This window comes from Eutrigla gurnardus (genome assembly GCF_963514095.1).
Source record: "Eutrigla gurnardus genome assembly, chromosome: 3".
In the NCBI taxonomy this organism is placed as follows: domain Eukaryota; kingdom Metazoa; phylum Chordata; class Actinopteri; order Perciformes; family Triglidae; genus Eutrigla; species Eutrigla gurnardus.
Window position 1 is genome coordinate 18,055,357 of NC_139917.1, and position 21,132 is coordinate 18,076,488.

At 42.1% G+C, this 21,132-nt stretch overlaps 2 protein-coding genes across 2 annotated transcripts; both read right to left on the reverse strand.

Annotated features, from left to right (window-relative positions):
• Positions 1 to 4,225: 4,225 nt before the first annotated feature.
• Positions 4,226 to 9,786, reverse strand: pycr1b (pyrroline-5-carboxylate reductase 1b). The gene is made up of 9 exons (XM_084005414.1): positions 9,637 to 9,786; positions 8,942 to 9,035; positions 8,436 to 8,506; positions 8,077 to 8,256; positions 7,844 to 7,951; positions 7,569 to 7,682; positions 6,412 to 6,504; positions 5,374 to 5,537; positions 4,226 to 4,855 (listed from the first exon to the last, which is right to left on the reverse strand). Exons 2-9 carry the CDS (start codon positions 9,006 to 9,008, stop codon positions 4,681 to 4,683), a joined length of 972 nt encoding a protein of 323 aa, XP_083861540.1. The 5' UTR covers positions 9,009 to 9,035; positions 9,637 to 9,786; the 3' UTR covers positions 4,226 to 4,680.
• A 5,035-nt stretch (positions 9,787 to 14,821) lies between these two features.
• On the reverse strand, positions 14,822 to 17,925 carry LOC311010558 (myeloid-associated differentiation marker-like protein 2). The gene is made up of 2 exons (XM_084005104.1): positions 16,896 to 17,925; positions 14,822 to 16,549 (listed from the first exon to the last, which is right to left on the reverse strand). Exons 1-2 carry the CDS (start codon positions 17,174 to 17,176, stop codon positions 15,907 to 15,909), a joined length of 924 nt encoding a protein of 307 aa, XP_083861230.1. The 5' UTR covers positions 17,177 to 17,925; the 3' UTR covers positions 14,822 to 15,906.
• Between the last annotated feature and the right edge of the window lie 3,207 nt (positions 17,926 to 21,132).

The window sequence follows — 21,132 nt, forward strand, 5'->3', positions numbered from 1 at the left end:
CTCAATTACAGTACAATTTAAAAAACAAAACAAAACAATTAGGACCAATGTACAGTAGTTTATCAATACTCCATTTCCATTTCTGAGAAACTAATGACTTTCAATACAAGACAAGAAAGCACTCAACCAATAATAGCAGCCTATTTCTGGATAATGCCACTCAGTTTATGAAAAATAGCCGGTGTTACATATTCAACGACTTATATCCCCACTCGGGCGTTCACGGGCCAAATTGTAAAGTAAATCTTTGCCAGGCTGCTAAAACTGAAGATATATTTTGAAATACCGCTTAAATTTAGTGTGATATTTAAGAAAAGCTCCTGAGGAAAGGCTGCATCTGCATATTGAGGAAATGTAACCGTGCATTTACTCAGGTACTTGTACTTGAATATTTCCATTTTTCCCCTTTTACACTTAAAAAGGCAAATACTGTACTTTTCACTCCATTACATTTACCAGACAGTTTGAGTCACTAGTTGTTTTGGAGATTCAGGTTAATAATACAGAATATGAACATGATGTACGGGATGATTATAGATTAAGATACTCAGTCAAGTACTTTGAATTATCCACAAGGTTACCTGCTATATTAAAGGTGCTATATATGAGATTGGGAGCATTTCAAGCACACCAATCCTCCACTATATATTACAATATATTACTAAATATATTCCAGCATTTAATTACTCTGAAATATAGCAATCTGCATAATAAACGCTGCTTGTAGGCCCTTGTGGAAGCTAAACCACTGAAAAACTCTTCATGTGTCAACACATAGGCGGAAAGTAACAGTCACTCTTACTGTAAGTGCTCCTTAAGTAAGATTATGAGGTACTTTTATGCTACATTATACTTGTACTCCACTACATTTTAGATGAAAATATCATACCGTTTACCTAACCACATTTATTAAAACATATTTCAAATCAGTAAAGTTGGAATATGAGGATTTTGTACTACAAGCATTTTATCAGTTAATAAAATAAATTGCTTTTTTAATACCTGAAAGAGCCAAACAACAGCACAGTTCACCTCAATTAGACACAGTATTAAAATGCTACCTTTGGGTTAATGCATAAGTCATAACAACCCAACAATATAAACTAACCAATAATAACAGTGAAAAGGCCCATTCTGTATTATGTACAACTTGCATTGCTGCTTGTACTTATGAGATCAGAATCTGAGGACAGACGTACATATCTCTGTGCATGTCTGACTCGCAGATAAACATCAGCAGACCAAAGCTGCGTGCCCTCAGGAATCCTCTGTACATTGCAAGTTGGCATGAGAGGGAAGCCTATACTGCAGATTCACTCATTGTGTGGTAACCATTAGAGCTTCCTCTTTCTGCAACCGTTTCGTCAGACAGCTGCACCGAGCTGATACTGTATCAGCCCAGAGATCATACTGTGCATGGGAGACACACACACACACACACACACACACACACACGCACACACGCACACACGCACACTCACACACACACACACACAATAGTGGTGCACAGTGAAAAAGTGGGACGTTTGTCTTCCATCACCTCCATCCTATTCTCTACGTGTTTTTTATTTTAGAAAGGATTGGATGGATGTACGGTGGTGGAGGCGAAAACCAAAGAAATAGCCGTTCCATCGAGTCACTCATCTTCGTTTCTGGCACTCCTCCTGGCCTTGATGCGATATGCAAACAACCATGTTACTGCAAAGGTCAGTGATTACATTGATTGAATGGAGATGACAGGTAGCATCTGGCCTACCTGTGGACAGAAATCCCATGCTGGGCTGGGGCGTGCACACGCATGCACACACGCACACACACGCACACACACACACACACACACACAGTCAAAACTTTCCACTCAGGATTATCTGCCATTGAACCGCCGTCTTAGACCCTCTGCCAGTGTCAAGATGATTGACACAGAGCACATCCTCTTCACCTTAGGTGGAAGAGAGGTGCTCAAAGCTGCCTGACCGACGAAAGGTAACAGGAGTCAAATAATGAGAGGCAAATGGAAGTCTCTCCAGGAATGGCTAATCTTAACAGACAGAGCTAGGAGCATGCGGAGAATAACCTTTCACAATAAAAGGGGGATTACAGAGATACTTCAGCGGCGGAGGAAAAACCATTGCACGCACAAATAAACAGCTCGAGTGCACTAAGAGCATGGGGGCGCAATTTAATCAAGGGACACTAGTGTGTGTATTAGTTTAAGGAAAATAAGCTAATCCTACAACAGCTACAAATTGTTCAATTATAATGAGGACATGGCTCTTTACAAACCATCACTTTTTCTCCATCATTTTTACTTCGCCATTATACACCTGTGTGCAGCCTGAATAGACCCACAGGCCTATCTCATTCCAACACAAAGTGGCATCTGCTAATCCAAAATGTACCAGCCCGGAGCGTCGGAATGGGCCCAAATATCTAGTCTTGAGTACTTCACAGACTTCAAGTCTGATGCTGCTACGCAATCTCATAACATACACAAATGTAACTGCACTTCTGTCCACACCAATTCAGAACTCATTAATATTTAGTTTCTAAGCTCGCAGCACCCGGTGGGGGAAAGAAACATTTATTCATGTGCTGTGTACACACACACACACACACACACACACACACACACACACACACACACACACACACACACACACACACACACACACACACACACACACACACACACACACACACACACACACACACCATGGAGGTACTTGTATTTTACTTGCGTATTTCAGATTCTGATTTCACATTATAAAATAGACTAGTGTAACGTTGTACAATACAAAGTATGCATGCAAAGATTACAAAACAGCTGTGCCTAATGACGCCTCCTTGTCACGTTTCAGGTTTTAGCAGTAACACTTAAGCAGTTGTGCTCCTGTAAACTTCTCAAATAGTTTCATTTAAATAACCATTTGAGGCTCGAAAGATTTCAGGAAAGAGAATAGTGTAAAAAAAAAAAACTGATATAAATGTGTGCAGCAGAACCTTTTCTTTGCTCCTCTCCCATTATTCATCTCAAGACCCCTCAGATTTATCTGGCGACAATTTTGAGGCGTCTAACCGCTAGTTTGAGTACAAACTTTAAATTAATTTGTTAAAATTCTACCTCTAATTATTTTTTCTTTAATTCAAGGCATATAAAAAGAACGTGATTGGGAAGACACTCAAGAGGCACTGAAAACGAAACACTCCAGCTAATGCTATTTATCAATAAGTGAGGTGGTGTAGTTAAAATTGATGTTAGTCCAGAGTCCATTTTAAGTCACACTTAGTCGGCAGCTATGTGAAGAGGGAAATTTGAGTTTACTAGACATGTACAATTGGTCCGTTTGATCATAGGGCGCCATCTGCAGGCCAGGGTGAGTCTAACTCGCTGAGCAGGTCTGGTCAGACCTGGTCAAATGGAAACCTCAAAGTGCAAGTGTAAAACAAAGAAGAGTTTCCCAAGAGTTGGGAAAACACATGGAGCTGAGTAGAGTCAGTTTAGATTACAGAGAGTCAAACCAGACTGATTCAATTCAGGGGCAAACCTTAGGAACAAAAGTATTTGGTCTGCTTTTTTATTTGTATTTTTTTGACTGGTGCAGCAACTCAGTGGTTGATACAACAAAACTAGACATAAACATACAACATAATGGGGATGAAAATAACAAATAATAGAAAATACGGTTAGGACGGACTGATGCTGTACGAATATATATCTTCATGTCATCTGGTTTCTATGTGGAGACAAATTTCTTGTAGGAATTTTAGGGATCAACATCCCATTCCTTTATGAGAAAATGTAAAAAAAAAAGTGCCTTTACGTTATATAAACAACCAAGATTTGGCTTTTAAGACCAACCAGACAGGAAATGAACAAAGCGATTTGAGGAAAATGCAGGCGTTAAAGCTTTAAATGACCTCTATACCTCTATATGGAAGAAAACAATTTTTTTGTTCTGTGTGGTTCACAGGGTCAAAGGCACAATTTCTCAATGTGCTAAACCCCACTGTTACACTGCAAGGACATTATTTTATCCATGACCAAACTGTTTGTGTAAGACAATCAAAACAACCAAAAGTTAAATTGTTACATTTTTTTGTCCAACCCATATTCAGTCGTTAACAGTATAAAAATGGTGGCCAAACAAAATATAAATATTCGCACACACAAATGAATGAAGAGTATAAGAAGATTTACATTGTGGCTTTCATTTTTTTGTTTAAAAAAAAAAAAAAGACATTAAAAGACCAACATAAAGAGCTTGATGCTATCCCAGCAGCCATCTGCTGCCTGGTGTGTACCAGGATCCCATGATGCCCCACTAGGTCATTACCATAAAACAGCCCTAGATAGTCTCAAGCCCAAATACAGACAGACAACAGATTGTAAATGCACTTTTACTCTTCAGTCCGTATCTCGATTTGTACGAGTGTAGACAGTAATCCTGCCTCACAACATAAGGCTATAACTGTGGGCAACGCACCCAGAATGCACCTGTGCTTGTGTGTAATGTGTTGGGTGACACCAGCAGGTCCAAAGTCCACGTGTAACTTCAGTATGAATAAATAATTTGGTACTTCTGTAAGTAATTTGGATGTGATTTCAGACCAGATCAGCTGTCTAAGCAGCAACTATGTCCATGTGTGTGTGTGTGTGTGTGTGTGCCTGCCTCTGTGTACTCAGTTCTTCTTCTTGTTGGGGCCGCGATTGTTGAAGAGGCTGAGCCCCGATCTGCCGTTTCCATTAGCCACACCGCTGACTGTTACTCCAGGCTGCTGGAGGACCTTGTCCAGTGTAGTTTTCTTGATGGCTGCTGGGGAGATGCGTTCCTGGTCTGCTAGATACTGCAGCTCCCTGTGAGAGAAAACCTAGCATTTAGACATGTAGGGATGTGTGTGTGTGTGTGTTCAGAGCATATTTCAACTATAACGCATGAAGACAGCAAAATACTTTTAAGTTGTCTGCTATGAGATCGGAGTGTTTATGGTCTTGAAAGAATATGAAAATAGAATATTTTCAAATCTTGTGACAAAATGTTGGTGAATGATTTATTGGCTTCTCAGAAAATCTTTTTTTTCTTTAATTTACATCACAATGGTGGTTTCATATTCTTAAAATGTTTCCTCTGCTTAAAACAGCAGTAAACTGAATCAATACACTACTTCGGCTCTAGAAATGTGTGATTTGACAATTTCGGTCATTTTGACATTTTATAAACTAATCATATAAATAATAATAATGTTATTTTAAACAGAATAATTTGAATTTGAAAATAATCCACCACACCTCAACAACTCAAAATGTTGGGTCGAAAGCTGCTCATGCTGATGGATTAGATGCGTGACTCGCATTCGCAGGTGCAACCATCTCACCTTGTCCGAATGCACGAAGCCTCCACTGCGTTGATCAGGAGGCTGCGGAAGCCACCGCTCTCCATGACATGCAAGGCGTGAATGGTGGCGCCCCCTGGGGAGCACACGTTGTCCTTCAACTGGCCGGGGTGCTGCTCCGAGTCCAGCAGCATCTTAGCTGCTCCCTGAAGAGAAACAGCAACATGACAGAATTTAGGAAGCAGGAGTAGACATATTGGCAACACTGTATTGTTTAGTTCTACATAGCCATGTGTTGATACATTATAATGTATATAGATCAATCTAAGATGAAAGGTGCACACATTTTAATGGAGGATCAATCACAACTAAAGTTAATGCAAGAAATGAAATCTATTCTGATGTAAACACAGTCAAAGATTTTCTTAGTGAAAGATGTACCACGCAGCTTCCAATAGGAGAGCATGACTATGCAACTACAGTGCCTTTGGTGAGGTTTGGTGAGGTGAGCTTTGGGTTCCTGCAGACAAATGCGTGAACAAGCGGAGACACTCGGTCTACAACAAATAAATCTGAAAAGACTCGGGCAGAAAAAACCCAGATCATTATTCATATTAATGCAAAGTTGCAAACTGCTGCCATGATTGCAAAAAACGGGTTTGGAGTGAATCGCTCCCAGTAATCTATTTTGACAAACTGCCAAATTGTGATTAAAACAGGTTGAATTAACAACTTAAGCAATATCTATGTTTATTAATCAGGCTCCAAGCAGCAATTAGAAAGTTCTGTTTTTAACCACTCACCTGCATAATAGTGCCTGCAGAAAACAGCAGCATGTTGATAATTGATCTTTAAACCTTTTTTTTTTTTTTTTGTCAAGTCAGAATACCACTCAGGCTTTTCTAATTCCAGAGTTTCATCATTTTTAGTGCAGTAAGTCAGCAGTTATGAGACAGCAGAAATGTTTGGTGGATTAAAAGCAGAAACCCAATCTTGATGCGTTTTCTGCATCCAAAAACAGCCAATGAGTAATCAAGGAGACTTGAGGTAATAGGTGCAGCAAAACGAAACACAACTGACCAATAGGGCCTGAGCTCCAAGTCTGACAGCCAGTCTTCTGGGCAGACCCATCTTCACTCCTCCATCTGCAAGAGCATCCAGGGCTGTGAATGCCTGTTAGAACACACGCACACACACACACACACACACACGACCATTTAGCCTCCAGTCCACTCTGCATAGCATGAAGTAGAACAATAAGTTGACTCCAACACTGCCGTCCAATAAATCAACGTGACCTTGCTACCTCCTCACAGTGAAGATAAATATCACTTTCAAGTCTACATTTAAAAATACGGGTTTAAAGCTCAAGCTCTATGCAGACAGCAGATAAAACCCACAGACAGAATTATTCTTAATTTCCTCAACCGCTACACACACCTCTGCCTGCTAAGTAGGCATTTGATGTGACTGTTTTATAAAGCAGGAGTTAAACAGATTTGGGAAAAACAAGCATGGCAATACAAGCCATTATCACAACTGGGCTACCTCATGTTTTGTGGAGGAGATTTATGAGAGAAAAATGTGTTGATACTAAATAAAACCCTGCCACAGCTTTTTCTGTCTAGACGTCAAGTCTGACAACATGTCAAAAGATTACCAGCCACAGAGGATTTTAACAGCCAGCATTATTTAGACTGCTGTGTATGAAACAAACAGGACTTTGAGGATGATCAACTAAGTAAATTAACACAAAATAAACATATTTAAGAAGAGTAAGTTTATCAAGTAAAATATTCCACACCTGCTGCTTACAGCTATGAAGATGTTCTTACTTTTTGCTATATCTTATGAATGTAATTAAGAGTTTTTCAACATTAGCATCACTTTGATGGCTTGTTAACTTGTGATTGACATTTTTGTGATTTACGTAATTCATAAACAATAAATGACAACAGCTAAAGATAAGTCTTTCAAAGATGGAACCCCATCAGATCGTTCCTACAGCAATGAAAATATGTCCCTTCAGTTCTTCGAGAGCATAAAGAAGATTTTGGAGAAAAATTAGATGATAGTTTCTGTTTTTGTAAAGAATCCATTGGCTGTTAACATAAACTTGTAATTTTAGGATAAACAGATTACACCCAAAGTGGTGGCCACATTTTACTCTGATTCTTGTTGTATGCATCACATAACATACTCTCATTTGACAAACACACAGGCCCGCAGTTACTTACATAGGCGGGTCCACTTCCACTCAGCCCAGTGACGGCATCAATGAGGTCTTCCTCCACCTCCGTGCAGAAACCAACACTGGCCATCAGCTGCTCCAGTAACTTGCCGTCCTCCACCTGAAAGAAGCAGGAGAGCATGCTGGTAATGACGTGGAATACTTTGTCAAAAGCAAAAGGTCGAGTTCAACCTTTCTATGCAGCATTCTGATCTTTTATCTGAGATGCAGCGCACAAACGGACATGCTTAAAACAAATGTCACCATCTCCCTGCCCTTTACCTCTGCATGTGTCCCAGTTGCATACACTGTGGCTCCCTCTCTCACCACCACTGGAGTATTAGTCATACACCTCATGACTTTAGGAGCTGGACGGTACTGAAGCAACTTCTGTGAAATCACAAGAATGGAAACGCAGGATAGATGTGTCAAGGTGCCGGGAAGTAAAACAATGGTCTTTCACACAGTTTGATTAAATCTCATTTGAGCTAGGAAGAGGATTTGTTGAGACTAACCTTCTCTATGGAGCTGATGGTGACTCCTGCTGCACATGAGACTATGAGATGACGGTCCTCGATATCTGGCCCAATCTCATCCAGAACGAAGGGGATGATGTGGGGTTTCACAGCCAGGAAGAGCACATCACTCTTATTGACTGCTTCTTTGTTGCTAGTCGTCAGGTTCACCCCCATTTTCTATAAAAGAAGAAGCAATTAAAAGAAAACAGTGATGGTGAACAGAGAGGGGGGAGTTAAGAGGTATGGGGAGGAAAGCAAACAGGTGTTATTACGACAAGCCTACAATCGCACTAATGTTTCCATTTGACCTCCCATTTCCAGACACCACACAACAAAGCAGAAGCTTGTCTTCTCACCCTCAGGCCCGACACAGTGGGTAGCTCCGAGTCTGGGGAGCTGGCTGTAATCCTGTGTGTAGCAATTACACCTGAGGAAGAAGACAGGAGGAAGTGGTGTGAGAGCTATGAGGACATGCAATGAGTTCGGAAATCTCAAGTCTTCGACCTCACTAATCCCCAGAGAGAAAATTAGCATGTATAGCAGCAGGAAAACCCGGCTAAATTGGAGCTCAAAACAGATAAAGTGCTATTTAAGTACAAAAGAAATTAAGGAAACAATATTACAAAGCCATTAAAATTTAATAAATGCCAATACCAGATACAGGATGTGTCTATTGCTGTGCAAACATGGTAATAAATCAAGTTGTGGAAGTCTGCAGGCCTTTTTAAGTGAATAAGGTGTATGCACAGCTGTGACTGCATGTTTTTCTAATCCAACCAAAATCAGTTGACATATCATTTGACTTTAGTGACTTTAGAAGACTAATATTAAAGAAAACAAACTACAAAGCAAGTGTCCTCACCTGCAGCCGTGAACCCTTTCACCAGTGCGTGAGCCAGCTGGCCCGCTCCAATGAATCCAACACTCATCCTGTCAGATGATGTGGCGTCTTTGACCTGTTATAAAAATAAATAATAAAAAAAAAATCAGAAACCGTCTGACTGCTTCAAAGAACCTGATGTTTACTTCAGAATAATCGTGGATCCAAATTCTACTTTTTGTAAAATGTACAGAGACGGGTTAGTGAAAAATCCTGGATGATGAAACACCTACTCTGACACTTGGCAGCACCCATGGGTGATTCTACTAGGACATGGGCACACGTATTGCTTTCTGAGTGTGCACTACATTCAAATAAAGCTTATTTGAATTAAACTTTCTGAACACACAGACCTGAGCCCTAATTCAGGGTAAATAGATCAACTCCATAAATGTAATCTGATGACATCATGATGAAGTTGATGACATAATCTCCAGCTGAGATTGTAACGTTGTCGTTCAATATTACTGCTTTACATCACAATTTAAACTCTGTTTAGGTGTTAAGTTCGACCTTTACCGATAACTAACGTTGACAAGCCGTTAGTGAATCCAGTGCTAACATCCAGTTGATGCTGATGGACAATGGTAGCATGTCCTAGCCTGTCCTCGGCTAGCCGGTTACTAGCTTCCCTTACCATAAATGAATGAGACATACAATAACACGGAGACGGTTACCTTTCCCTAAGGGTTCCGAACGAGGTTTCTGGGTTGTCGGGTGTACGTTGACGACGTGACGGTTGTGTACCGGCGTGAGAAAAAAACCCCGAAAACACTACTTTTTATGTCAACGTGGCTTCCTCTATACTCAATCCACAATGCGCTCCTTAGCCGCGAAGGACAGCGACGCAGGCCAATCACGACAGAGACACGCCGAGCTTCTGGCCAATGAGGAACTAGATCGCAGCACATGGGCGGGGTTTTGTAGTTCGACACGCCCAGTTGCATCAGTCTTCTGACCGGTGATGTTGGCAGGGAAAATGTAGGTCAAGTAAAGGAATCGTGAGGTGTATGTTTATATTACTGACAGGTTTCATTTAGACCACGTATGACTGATTCGAGGCAGATAGACTGGACTTTAAGTGGGTGGATAGAGAGGATAGTGCTGACTATTATCTTACTATACTATAGAACCAGAGCATGCTGTACTTTCTTTACATTACAGAGGCCCAACCTCGCCACCCAGTGTTAATACACACATAGGCCTACACACCCACACAAACCGGAAGGTTTTATGTTGTTTACACAGCATGAAAACATTTTTTCCAGCCAGACCTGTTTTAAATGAAACTAACTTTGATGGCAGGGCTCCATCTGGGTCACAACTTTTCAGAAGAAGGTTTTCTTTATTGAGTATACTTGAGGAAGACAGTATATCTTAAAAACAAGGCTAAATGGACATATAATGAATGGCACACAACACTCATATTTACTTTATTATCATTTATGACAAAGAACAGCAGCAAATCCTCATATTTCAAATGCTGGAAGCAGAGAATTTTGGTATTTTTGCTGGAAACGTAATTAATCTCTTATTGATATAGTGTGCTGATTAATTTTGTGTCAACTGACTCATTAGTTAATCAACTAGTCATTTCAGCTCTAGAGTCGGCCCCAAAAACTGAACTCCATTATAATACATTTTACGTTTTTTTGTGTTTCTGTACCGGTTTAAACACACCACCTTTTTTATGTTGCCATGGAAAATATTTATTTTGAAAAGATTTGGGCAAACGTTCAGGGTTCATTATTTTTTGAATGAAATGGCATTGAGATTAAGATGACTCACCAAAACACTTCAGGTTACCAGAAGTGGCTTGTGATATTTGAGGGACATGAATTTGAATGAAGGATTGTTATTCTAGCAGGAGTCTGTCGACCAGTGCTTCTTCCTCTCTCCTTAGATTTGACGGAATCTAAAATAAAAACCGAATGGGATGGTGCATACACTAATGAGCCACGGCATTCAAATACGGTTACAGCTTCCTATCCCTTGGTAGTTCAACAGTGCATATTCTCAAAATAAGCCATGAACTTGGCTTGTAACTGTCAGTTTGATGCTAAAATCTCCCCCGTGCACATTTTAATAGGACTGACCCTCCTGTCTATCTGCCTGTATCTTCCTCCCCATGTTTCTCAAGCGATGCCATGCCAGACTAAATTTACACTTCACAAGGGGTGCTGTGCATCTCCTTTGAGGGACCTCATTGCGTTAACTTTCTCACAGTGCTGTTGGACAGGAATGCAGACGGAGGGATTGCATATGCTCCTGTCTATATATAAAGCAGAATGCTCGGCCCTCCGACAGCACCAGCTGTTAGGATTCTCGTCCTCTTCAGTCAGCTGGGCAGTCGTGGTATCATTTCATCAGTTGACTCTTTAGGTGAACACGCCAACACTGGGAAGTCGGCATTTCTTTTTGCCCTGTCAATTTTTTAATCTCCTTTCATGATGGTGAAAGTGTTGTTTCAAAGCCTTCTCCGCAACATCGTGATATCATTTAGATGGATTTATATCAATCACTTGATTCTGTTGTATTTCAAAGGGGTGCTTCACCAATTTCCCATATTAAAGGAGCAGTGCTGAGGTTTTAGTGGCATCTAGCCATGAGGTTGCGGATTGCAACCAATTGAATGCCCCTCTGCTCACCCCTCCCTTGAGTCAGCCTCTGTCCATTCTGGGGTACTGCTTCATGGTGGACTCCCTGAGCTCTTCATATCTACATCTTCGGAGATAGAGCTCATTCTAGAGCTGTTCTCTTTGCATCGTGCCAACACATCACCCTTAACCACATTAGTTGTCACAAGGAGTAGGCCTACTACTATGCCTGTGAAAACAGTTCTCACCGGTTGGAGACTCCAGCTGCCATTGACTTCTTATTTCAGCTGGCATTCTCCTCTCCATCCGCTATCTGCACTATTTGCCGTGGCGCCATCGCTGCATCTTGTGCTTAGCGCCGTCCAAGACAACTGTGATTGGTTTCAAGAAACACAAACAAGCAGGAGTGTTTTTTTCCCTTATACCAGAATGAAAATGTTAGGGCCAGGCCTTTCTTACTTCATAGTGATGTCATCACCGCAAAAGGTCATGACTTCAGTGTCCTCAACAGGAGCTCCGACCCTGATTTTGCCTCATTTTTTCCCTCATGATAAGTCAAACATCTTAAAGGATGTCAGATCGTCTCACTCAGTGAGAGTGTCTTCTTTCTCATTGCTTTTCTTTGTAACTTCTTAAAAAACATCTTTAAGGAGTTAATGAACAACATGATTATTCCCTTTTCATGTCACAAAGTGCATAATAATAGATGTAGAGTAGTGCATGACAGGGTACAGCACAGTGTCCCCGTTTGTGGAATAATTACCCACAAAACTCATCTCAGACAAGCTGAACATTTAATGCTGTATCTATGCAACTCTGCCTCTCAATCTCTCTCTCACACACACACACACACACACACACACTCAAGTCAATTCACCACTGCCGGCTTCTGTACTATCTATCACTCAGACTCGACATGTGCGCTGAGGCGTGACAACACTCATTTGGTCTTTCTTGTTTTGACCGACACCCAAGAGATTTATTAAAAAAGACCACAGAGCACGAGACAGGTATTTTACAGCACACAGTGACAAGCAGATCTAGGTGAAGCATTCCCAACAATTTGTTGCTTGTAGTGATTAGTGTCCAGAGGTGTGTGTGTGTGTGTGTGAGAGAGAGAGAGAAAGAGAAAGATATAGCTTCATTGAGCAAGAAAAGATGTGCATATTTAATATCTTCCCTAAGTGTGCATGCCTGCCTCCTGCAGTCTGAGAGAAGAAATGAGTGACAAGAATGAATCCGAGACAGGAATGAATAACAGCCAGTGTAATCAATGTGAGCTTTCAATTTTATGTAAAACCCCCAAACTAATAAAGGATTTCCCACAGCTCATCACCAAATCTCAAGGAAAAATCTGAGTGAAAATCCCTAAAGAACACGTAGAGTACAGAATATGTCATACTTCCTCTGTATTTCTATTCTAACTTCAACTGGTATTTAGCATAGAGCGAGATTGTCTTTGTTAATAAAGGTCGAAGTAGCCAGAAGGTTGAAGAGGACGAGCTGTGGCCTCAAAGTCACAGGAACATATTTGTTGATTCTGCTCTTTTTCCGTCGGTTCACTGGTGTCTGCCAACGTGGTTACTCAGTACTAAAAGGTTGCCAAGCTGGTCGTCTCTGTACTTTGACCTTCTGGTGGAAACGAGTAAAGAATAAAATGTGCCATACAGCATTTTTACACGGTTCTACAAATCTAACCATCACCGCTTCCTTTTCCGTGATCATAGACTTATGTAATGTATCTGAGTAAAATTACATAAATGGCAAAATCTCTGTGCATCAGAAACACAACATGAGTCTCAACAGCGGTCCCCTGACACTCCACATCCCAGAATCAGGAAGGGACGGATATGATGGGCACCTGTCCCATCTCGTCTCTGTCAAAAGAATGAATACACTGCGGGCTGGATGTATGTGTGTGTGTGTGTGTGGGGGGGGGGGAACAGCTATGTTTAAGACAGAGGCCCGCAGGGAGTGAGAAGCAAAGTGAGTGCCGAACATGGAACAGCTGCTAAATGGGGCTCTGCAGAGGAGCGGGGAGTACACAGGCCTTAATGGAGCTCCAGGCAATACTGTCCGTCCCTTCCAGTGGAAGCTTTCTCTGGGCTCTGTCATATCCCACTGTTGTACACCACTTTATTAGTCGGAGTGCAAGTGGGGAGAGTGCTTCCTCCAGGGTGGCGGCAGAAATAATTCTGCAGAATTGATCAGAAAATGAAAACACTTTCCAAAGCAACAAACATACACAAGATGTTAGTTCAACAACACAAAGTTATTTATTGCTGAAAAAAAAAAATCACCACCAGTGTACATAAACCATGTATAATTCACTGCTCAGCTGCTCTTTATGTACATGTTGTTCACTTATTTATTTGCTAATTTACAAAGATTTGCACACATTTCTAAAAGAGCGAACCTAAATGATGATGTTTTCTGTGGTCTGAGACAGATTTGGATAAAAGAGGAGCCAACTGGTTGCTTTAAGTATGCTATGGCACGGTGGCTTCCCAAGGACTTAATATAATATGTCCAAAGCAATCAAAGATGTGACAGGGGAATACATTGATCCTGGATTAAAGAGATGAAGTGACCAAAGCGGAGGGGAGTGAAGGGTGGAAAGGAGGAGGAGGTTGTGTGAGAGAGAAATTGGATGGGTACAATCTGGAGGGACGGCGTTAGAGGAGAGAGTGAGAAAGAGACGCCTTAATCAAGAGAAAAGGAAGAGGATAAGGAGAGACCGAGTCGTGGCAGCTAGACGTCGTCTTCTCTGTTATTCCAGAGAAAGAAGAAGATAAAAGTGCTGAGAGAGAAGGTGGCAGCCAGAAAGGCTTCTGCCTCTCCTCCTTTGCCCTCAGAGTGTGCAGCGATACTGGGGTATAAATTCATACTGTCACGGTCAAAGAGTGTGTATGAAGGACATCTGCTGGGTAATGCATAAAAATCATGCCGTGAACTCACACTGGTTCAAGTGGAGGTGACTGCGAAGAGATAATAGAAATGTAGAAGCAAAGGAGGAAGCTTATACAAAGACATATTATAACTAAAGCCTTCATTCCTGGTCTTTCACTGTAGCTACGCAAACAGAAGACCCTGAAGATTATTAGAGCTAAAGTTAAAGGTGATTAATTACAGAGTCGCGTTTTGAAGCAGATGGAGTCTTACACCACCTGAATAACACTTTTGTGTGTGTGGCTTCGCATACACAATTATAGACTTTTTATTATGTATTCAGACTTCAAGGATCTTAAATTCAAGCATGACACAAATAACATTTAAAGGCACAATATCGACAAGTAATTTAATGTTATTCATGGGATGACACTGAGGTAGAAAAATATATATGTGCTAAACCAAAACAAAAGAAAGACAGAACTGTATTGTATACGGTATGTTTTTGGATTTATGTCTTGATTTTATCTTGTAAAATGACTTAATATCTGCAGAGCTGGTAATAATTATTTATGTATTGTATATGTGAGAAAACCTTTCATAAACAGTAATTTGATCCATTGTGAATGCAAAAATATTGATTAGCTTCAAGCCCATGTCAACCTGGGGGAGTGAAAACCATCGACCTACATAGATCGTTTCTAACTGCCAGTGTAGTAAATATAAATACATGTGGGTTGGTGTTTAACATGTGGCCTGTTGTTTAAGGACATAATTAGGTCACGTCTTGTGCAAACACTCCTCGGTCACATTGACCGTGTTCAGATTGTGCAATTGTGAATATTCTGTGTTTTCACACATGGCAGTCAAACTTTAGGTCATCCTAGCAGCGCCATCGATGAAACGGACTCTAGCTTTTTTATTCACAGACTGAAGTCAATGTTTCATGCAGAGGTTTTAAAGACAGCCACCTCTAATAAATGCTGTCTCACTGCTTCTATATGAGTGCAGACAGCTCGTGGTTATTTCTGGCAGCCTGGGTAATGCCTGTTAGGTCGCTGGTGAGGGGTTTGCAGATGACGAGAATGCCACAGATGCCGAAGCTAGATTGACTATTTATATTCCAGACTTTGTGTATTATTTGAGCGGCAATATGAGACGCAAGAGAGTGTGGTTGCTTGGTTTATGAGGATTTGGCAGGATACGCAGAAGGGGTGAGTTAATGTTAAGGGATTGGGTGTCACCTCAGAGGGGTGTGGCACGGGGAGCATAGTGGTGAAATTCCTTGATCACATTCCACAGTGCTGTCACATTGAATGTGGGGTGTCTGGCTGCCTCACAGTTAGACCATGGGCAGCACCAGTGACGTCCTGGGCCATGCACAGATAAAATCCACAGTGAAGCAGATGAATAACTGAAACCTGTTGAGCCAATCACACGATAATATGCTCCGATATGGTGCTACACTCGTGGGTTACGTGAAGAGACGAATCGTATCCTCTGGGAGTAGATCAGATCCGCCACATACAGCCCAAAGTTGACAAAGGAGAACACCGCCACAACGAGCTTGCTGTCCCACGGACACTTCCCCTGAGGGCATGACGATGGTCGCCATGGAGAGCCGTATTTTTTGTCAAAGCAGAACACCGGCCACACCACTGACGCGCTCAGGTAGAGCAGAACTTCCAGGAGGGTGCACACTACCACGAAGCGGTCAAAGGGCAGGCAGCGCACGGCCTTGGTCCGCCCGCACACTGTCATGACGACCACCAGTGCCGTCAGAGCGAAGCAGGAGGCGTAGACGACAACGCAGAAGATCGTGGCGGCATAACGGGAATACTCGCTCCCGTTGGCCAGAGCTCCAAAGATGATGCAGGCCACGAAGCCCTGAACGACTTTGAGGAGGCCAGAGGCGGTGGCCATGTAGCCCACCACCGCCTGGCCTGGCCTGGCTCGGCACAAGGCCACTTCAGCCCCGTAGGCCACAACGCCCAGGATGGAGCAGACGGTCACAGCGATGCGGAAATTTCGGACATCGCAACCAGCGTAGGGGCATTCAGACCGGACAAAGAAGAGTGGGTAGACCACAGAGGCTGTCACGTACCTGAAGAAGACAGAAAAACACGAATGTATACATGATGTCATCAAACCAGGGGGAAATCTGTGTGTTTTTGGGCCACTTGGGGGCAGCAAAACAAGCAGTAAACCCAAACTGACATATTAGAAGTTTCAATTTATATATTACAGCAGACGCTCGGCAACATTGGCATTTATTGAGCGTCATCCACCTTATTAATTATTAATTGAATATTCACTCTCCTTTTAGCTACGTTCTGCCTTAATTCTGCCTGGGTCTGAGAATTAACGAGTGAGTGAAATTAAATGTTGGACTGGTGAACTCACATGTGGGGTGTGAGATGTGGAAGCAGAGTCAGCGACGTGTTACTTACATGAGCGTGGCGAAGGCGGCACATGTGACGGTGAGGTTGTCCCAGGATATGGGAAGGCAGCTGTACAGACGAGTGGCTTCCAGGAAAAACACCACAACCGACATGGCGAAGCAGAAGCACCACGCCGCCATACAGAACACGCCATGTGAGCCACTGTAGCCGGCACTGTGGGCTACCATGGCAATCACAGCACAGCCCATGGCCAACTGGCATAGGCGGGCAGCACCCAGGGGTGAGCAGAGGGCCTTCTTGTTGAGGTATGGATCACCCTGCGTATCCATGACTGAGCGTAAGGAAAGAATATTCTACAGCGAGTTCTTCAGGGGGTAAAACCTTCAGGACCTTAACGACGAAGTGGAGTCTTAAAACGTATTTTCTTCAGTCCCAAGTCCAGTCCAAGAGGAGATTGTAACATCCAGAGATCAAATCCAGCATGGAGACCTTCTCATTCCGGTGTCCTTGATGAACATGTGGCAGGATGTCCGGATGCTCGGGTGTTTTTTTGGTGGGGTCTTTCTGCCCCGTTTACAGACTTGGTGGGGACTTTCTGATACTCTATTTCCGTGTTGACGAGTCAGAGCGCTTCACGGACATAATGTATGACAAACACAGAGAGAATATGACATCTTCTGTAAGCTGGTCAGGCACGCACACTCACCTTTCTGCGGAAAGATCACGCTGACTCATCAATCACAAATATCCCGTTACACAAGTTCTCTATTCGGCAAACTTGTAGCTCTTGTAAGTCCAAGATGTTTATCCAGTAGTTGCCAGTCGAGCTAAACTGTTGGTATATGGTCCAGTCCAACCCTTTAGCTGATATGGTCAAGTCCAGACTCTTCCGAATGTTCTTGGATCAATACCTGAGATACGTCCAGTTTGAATCTGTCGCTGTATAACAATCGTGGTGTGAATCCACGTGGCCACATGAGTCTAAGACAGCATCGCCTCCCCTCAAATGTCAACTCTCATCTTCGTACATTCTTTCTGTCACACACTCTTCCTCGCACACTTTCTCCTTGCTCGCTGTCCCTTCCCTGTGCTGCGAGGAGGGGGTGCTGCCGGTCCGTCAGACCACTGTGGAAGTTATTTAGGGTTGGGCCATCACCACATGAGTGTGGCAGGGATGTGTGTATGCGGTTGGGCGTGGAGTTGGGGCACGCAGACACATTGAAGACCCTGTGGAATGAGGTGCGACGACTGACCCCTTGGGGTTAATGGAGTGCACAGATCCGGACCGATATAAGACGGTCAGGTGACACTTATTAAATTACAGAGCTGCGAGTGTAAAAGTGACACGACCAGAGAGATGTTAAATCTGAGCAATGAAAAATAAAAGTTGAACTATCTCTAACATTTCAAAGGTTGTTTTAAAAGAGCACTTTCATTTTAATATAAAAATGAGCCCCATAAAATATTTAGGCATTTTATTCATGATGTGCTTATTTATTTCATAATGTCTTATTTATGAATTTAATGATTGAACACTTTGGGTTTGCATAAGCCAGCATCATTCCCACCTCGGAGCTCATACGGATTCAAATTGTATTCTAGGTTTTCACAATTGCTGAGATATATTGTAGATATATGTTTATGATTTTTATGGGTAGAGTTTTAACAAAGAGAACCTTTTGAAAAATATGTCTTAGCAACTGCGAAAAACGAATTGATATCAAACTCAAAACAACTTTGATGTATCGTCACCTTATAAAGTTAATGGGGCTAACATGCTAGCGGAGAGCTATCCATCCAGCAGCAGCATACAAGTCCAATATTAGCTCCCTGTATAGCTCGGTTTTGGTCTCCTCCAACTCCTAAGAACAATGAGCAGCTACACTGACCACCATCTAGTGGCTAACTGTGTCTCTGTGCTGCTTCAGAACCGTTAGTGTTCGGTGACCTAACCAGAGCTATTGACTGACAGCTGCCTGATCCAACTGGAGATGAGGTTGATGAACGTGAAGTTTGGGGGCCAAACCAAAACAATGATCTAAAATTCTCACAGGGGTGAAGACTCAAACGGCACAAAGGAGTGAGACGCAGGTGAGGAGGCGGGCGGGGAGGGCCAGGCAACTGGAGGGAAAGTCCAAGGGCATCTGGTGGACGGATGGAAGAAGGCACTGAAGGTGCCTGGGAAATAGGGCATGTGGCTGAAAGAGACGAGGGATGGAGAGACAGACCTAACAAAAATAGAATAAAAGGCCCAAAAAGACTGAGAAGAACTGCAAAGCTGAGTCATTCAAAAGTGGAAAGAAACTTAATGACAAAATCCCACTGCAGAGAGGACCAGAGTGTCCTGGGTCAATCAACATGCATACTGAGGAGCGGTGTGACATTTCTTATGTCGTCAACTGTAGTCGTTGTGTCGACTTAATATTGGATCACATAATTTGCGTTAGCCCAAATTGCTGCTACCAAAATATTCATCTTAACTTGTATTTTTCCCACCATATCTATCTCACTATGCTCCCATCTCATGATCACTGCAAGCAGCCTCAGTAAGCAGGCCTGTGGTTGTATTGTCGCTGCCCTCAGGTCTCTGTCTCCACCTGCTGGTGTGTGAGAGCAACACTTTACACCCATTAATGTAAAAATATACAGCTGCATCTGAATAATGTCAAAAGAGTGACATGTGATGTGGTCTGTGACAGATGAAAGGTCTGCACAGTATGTACACTCTTATATTTGAATGCAGAAATACATTTAGTAGATAAAAAATGTAGAAAAAACAAGGAAAGTACTTAAATAAATATATAAAGTAATCAATAGAAGGGTACAAATATAATAGTACATTTTAACTTTTTTATTATTTTTGGGAAGAGTTTGGTTTGGTTTATTTTTAATTCATGATCACTTATTTCATGTCGTTTTTCAGCTTTGATAGCTTTGCTGTCTATGAGAGGCATCAATGGTGGCTAAGAAGCTTCCTAAGCAATGTAAGCATGTATGAACATCTTGCTGTTTAACATTCAAATATACTGAACTTCAATAGATTTCAGTTGAAATAGAAGTGGAAGCCGTCCACTCTTGTAGCTCAGCTGTATTCATTTGTTCAGATATAAACCTGTTCAGATAAGGCTGTGTGTGTTGGGGTTTCTGGTGTCAGGCTCTAGTAAGCCCTCCGATATTAATTGAATCACAGGTTAATTAGATGAGCAAGTGACTGGATATGAAACGGATCTGATGCATGCATTTTGACATTTTGTTATCCGAAAAGTATTAAGCAATAATAGACACGTCATCCCTCAACACTGCTCCAAGTTTGCTGGTGATTATTTGTTCAGAAACTTTAAAGCCCAAAAACACGTTTTAAAAACCCAAAGGGGTCAAAAAGGTCAGGTAATTTTTCATAAAAAATCTCAAATTCAGTTTTAATCATGTTGTGACTCATGTAATGCTGAATGAATGCATAGGCCATTGTTTGGCCTGTTTGCTCTGTGATCACATGAATACACTCTATGACCCCTCTGACCCTCAACAGAAACCTGTGTGCTGTTGTTACTCCAGATGTGATTTTACTCCACGGATGTCATTCGGCTATTAGAATTGAAAGGGAGGAGAAAGCCTGACACCTGGTGGACTGATGACACATTGCAACGTGCCTCATCACCTGTTCTGTGTGATCGTCTCTCCAGTGTAAACGATGTGACAGGTACACACATGCGAGCACACATCTGATAGCTGTTGATATTGTTGCTCTGTTGTGCCAGAAGCGCCGTGCTGTACACATACATTATAGTGTAAATGTCTGTCTTTCCACAGAAGAAAGAGGAGTCATGTGACCTGCCATATTGTCTGCTGTCAGTGAGTCTCTCTGGCTTTCTGGTTTAACAGCCATTACACTGTAACAGCCCTGATCCAAATAATATGGACCACACACAGACATGCAAATTTAATAGAATACCACTTCCTCCGCCCTACCCATAATACCCCTGAACATTCTGAGGCGTTTTAATCACGGACATGACAATTGTTACCTTTGTTAAGAAGACAGACTTCACATTTTGTACCCAATTTGTTTTCAAGGTTTGTAAATAATCATTTATATAACATTTAAAAACATTCAAACACAAAGTTTTAAATTACAATAAATGCATCAAAAATAAATACAAATCTGGGTTTCAATTTACAGTCGATCTCCTACAGTTTAGCCTGGGACTGTGAGGTACCCAGTTAACCGTGTGTGGCCGCGAGGAGGCACTGTAGGAGTCTTGGTGGTGGAGAGGCTATGTACCGG

Coding starts and splice junctions, on each gene's coding strand:
- pycr1b (XM_084005414.1), bottom strand. CDS start 9,008: ATGAGTGTTGGATTCATTGGAGCGGGCCAGCTGGCTCACGCACTGGTG. Junction 8,257..8,435: donor CCACTGTGTCGGGCCTGAGG/GTGAGAAGACAA, acceptor CTTCTTTTATAG/AAAATGGGGGTGAACCTGAC. Junction 6,505..7,568: donor GTGGAAGTGGACCCGCCTAT/GTAAGTAACTGC, acceptor GTGTTCTAACAG/GCATTCACAGCCCTGGATGC.
- LOC311010558 (XM_084005104.1), bottom strand. CDS start 17,176: ATGGATACGCAGGGTGATCCATACCTCAACAAGAAGGCCCTCTGCTCA. Junction 16,550..16,895: donor GCCGCCTTCGCCACGCTCAT/GTAAGTAACACG, acceptor TGTCTTCTTCAG/GTACGTGACAGCCTCTGTGG.